The sequence below is a fragment of the Microcebus murinus genome, chromosome 1, assembly GCF_040939455.1.
Source record: "Microcebus murinus isolate Inina chromosome 1, M.murinus_Inina_mat1.0, whole genome shotgun sequence".
In the NCBI taxonomy this organism is placed as follows: Eukaryota; Metazoa; Chordata; class Mammalia; order Primates; family Cheirogaleidae; genus Microcebus; species Microcebus murinus.
This window is the reverse complement of record NC_134104.1, coordinates 69,308,728-69,311,681: the sequence shown is the minus strand read 5'-3', so window position 1 is coordinate 69,311,681 and position 2,954 is coordinate 69,308,728. Positions and strand designations below refer to the sequence as shown.

The following is a 2,954-nucleotide window of genomic DNA, read 5'->3' as shown; positions in this document are numbered from 1 at the left end:
CCCAGAACCTGCGTGTGTAACGGATCTCAGGTACTGCTGGTGCCGCCCATTCTGGACGCACACTGAGGTCTGTGCTCTAGGCCAATGGTGAGGCAGGCCGGGCCCCCCAGCCGCTCCCTGGGCTCTTCCCTTCCCTCCAACGTGTGGACCCTTCTCTCCCTCCAGCTTCTCCCCTTCCTCAGTCATCTGCTTTTCTCCCTCTCCCTCTAAAAAATGCTTTTGGAGTGTGATCTGACAATAAATTATACTAAGTTGCAAATGGTTGGTCCTAGCTATCATCCTTTCCAGGAATATCTGAATTTTAACTGCCCATAACCTCCAAAGCTAAAGAGAAAACTCTGATGGGGGGCTTCAGGGACCAGCTAGTGAATGGTAGCTGTGTTCGGGGTCACTTATCTTACCCGTCTCTGTGTGTCTGGGGGGAACGTCTCCTACCCAGCCTGGATAGGAATGTAAATTCTTTGTCCCTCTTCTTAGAAGCAGTGAGGCAAAGATGCCGGTACTGAAGAGGAGAGTAACTAACGTCAGTAATTAAGTCCCTCAAGGAGACAGGATTCTCCATGTTCTGTTGCTTTGGTGGAAAGAAAGAAAATCCGTTGGGACAGGCTCTGGTTCTTCTGCTGAGGGAGGCCCCGCTGTGGTGGCATCAGGGCCCAGGTCTCTCTCTGAAGAACAAACTGACCAGAATTTAAAAAATTAAGGCCACAGCCTCCACCTCAAGTTTAGAATGAAAGAATGGGAGGATTTAGAAGTTGGGGAAGGCTATGGAAGGAATAAGCTGGACAAGAAGGTGAGTGGAGGGAGGTCAGCTGTGGCCAAACTTCTGTCCAGAATCCCCTCCCCCCCTCGCCGAGCACTTGCCCTCCAATCCTGAGAGGCATCCCTTGGCCTCCCTGCCTCTCAGCTTCTCCCAAAAAGCAATATCTCCTGGAAAGAACGAAAATGCTGCTGTGAGCGGCAGAAGAGGAAAGAGCAGCGTCTGCTGGGTGGGCCAGAGGGCGTTGTCCCACCAGGCTGGCTGAAGGAGGACAGTGGTATGTGTGGCACAGGGGAGCCAGCGCTGGCCTGGGAGCCGGAGGCTTGTATGGCCTGGTGCAAGTCCCTGTCCTCTCCATTGCCCACTGAGAAATCGGCTGAGGTGACCTCTATGTGTCCTTTCAGACCCTGAATTCTACTCCCTCTTCTACCATTGCCATTTGCCATGAGAAGTGCTTTGGGTAACTTAGTGCACCAGAACTTCTCAGATGACATTCATTGTTTTCTTCTCTTTCGGCCTCAGATGGAATTGCAGCCAAGGACATGGCTGCTGCAAAGCACCTCTCCAAATCTGTCTCCAGTTGCTGCTTCCAAAGCCCTGTTACACGCTGAGAATCGGCCCCCATTTGCTCCACCCCACTCTTCCTCCTGTCTGTCTCCCCCTTGTTATTTTTTATTTTTTTTTTTTGCCACGAGGTGTGTTTTATTTTTATTAATCATACAAACAATTTTCTATAATATCCCAGGGCAAACCGGAGAATTTGGCAGTCCGATTAGGGGTCCCCTCAAAGACCCACGGGCCGGTGGAACAGGCGCGGAGTGCCCGGGTTCACAGTGCAGCTTGTGGCTCGTGTCCATCTTGCAGGTGGCTCTTCCTCCACATCACGACTGGGGTCTCGAAGATGACGGGGATAGGGAATCCTCCAAGCTCTTAGGAAATTTCACTCCGCTTCTCCTGCTCAATGGTCTCTTTGGTCGGCAGGGTGTTCTTCTCCTGCGTCTCCGTCTTCTTCAGCTTGGCCTTATCGAAGCTGGCGATTTCTCCCATGTCCGGTTTGTCTGCCATTTTCTTAAAACAGTCCTAGTGGGCAAGCCGAGGCGGTCGGCCCGGGGCTGGAGCAAGCGTCCCGCTCCGCGCTCGGCCGACGCCTCTCCACATGGCAGTCGCGCCCGGGCGCTCCCGGCAGCCCCGAGGCTGCCCCCTTGTTATTTTTAGTTGGTTTCACATGATGAATTCTGCCTCCATCCCAACTATCCTTGTTCGTTCCTGAGAAAGCCCTCTCGTGGTGCCCTCAAGAGCCTGGAAAGAAAGCTCCAAGAGTAGGAATTACAGCAGTCTGAGAGGCCAAGGCAGGAGGATTGTTTGAGCTCAGGAGTTCGAGACCAGCCTGAGCCAGAGCGATACCCTGTCTTTAAAATATATATATATAGAAAAAAATTAGCTGGACAACTAAAAATATATATAGAAAAAATTATCTGGGCATGGTGGTACATGCCAGTAGTTCCAGCTACTCAGGAGTTGAGGCAGAAGGATCGCTAGAGCCCAGGAGTTTGAGGTTGCTGTGAGCTAGGCTGACATCATGGCACTCTAGCCCGGGCAACAGAGTAAGACTCTGTCTCAAAAAAAAGGAGTAGGGATTCATTTCCCAACATGTACCTTTTGTAACATACGTGTGTGTGTGTGTGTGTGTGTGTGTGTGTGTGGAACCATTCTGGATACATTATCAAATGCAGCTAAGAGCTTAGGTTTGGAGCCACACACACCTAGATTTACACCCTGCCCCTGCCACTTAGTGGCTGTGTGACCTTGGGCAAACTGCCTAACCTTTCTAAGCCTCAGTTTATTTATCTGCAAATTGATAATAGTACATATCCCAAGAGTTTGCTGGGGACTACTGGCTTACTTCTCAGAGGGTAACATTTGCTTCTAAGATAATGAGAAGTTCCATCAGTGTCCTGTACAAGTGTCCTCTCTTACGGATAGTAGCACTTCTTTCTACTGCTGCTATATTGTTTTGGGCCACCTTGCTACACCCCCCAAAACACTTGGAATTCTGAGCCGAAGCCCCCCAGACAGGCATGGCATCCGAGAGGTAACTAAGTAGAAGAGGCTCCTCTTCCTCAGAGCCGCTGGCCCTTCAGCATCCATAAAATGATACATCGCACGTGCAGATTTCTTTCCTGACGGATACAGTGAT

The 2,954-nt window shown here is 50.7% G+C and overlaps 1 protein-coding gene across 1 annotated transcript; it reads right to left on the bottom strand.

The window, feature by feature from the left end:
- Positions 1–1,453: 1,453 nt before the first annotated feature.
- LOC105879799 (thymosin beta-10) lies at positions 1,454–1,921 on the bottom strand. The gene has a single exon (XM_012780303.3). The coding sequence runs from the start codon at positions 1,820–1,822 to the stop codon at positions 1,688–1,690; it is 135 nt and encodes a 44-aa protein (XP_012635757.1). The 5' UTR covers positions 1,823–1,921; the 3' UTR covers positions 1,454–1,687.
- Between the last annotated feature and the right edge of the window lie 1,033 nt (positions 1,922–2,954).

What these genes read in the sequence shown, in the direction of transcription:
- LOC105879799 (XM_012780303.3), bottom strand. Translation starts at nt 1,822, where the DNA reads ATGGCAGACAAACCGGACATGGGAGAAATCGCCAGCTTCGATAAGGCC.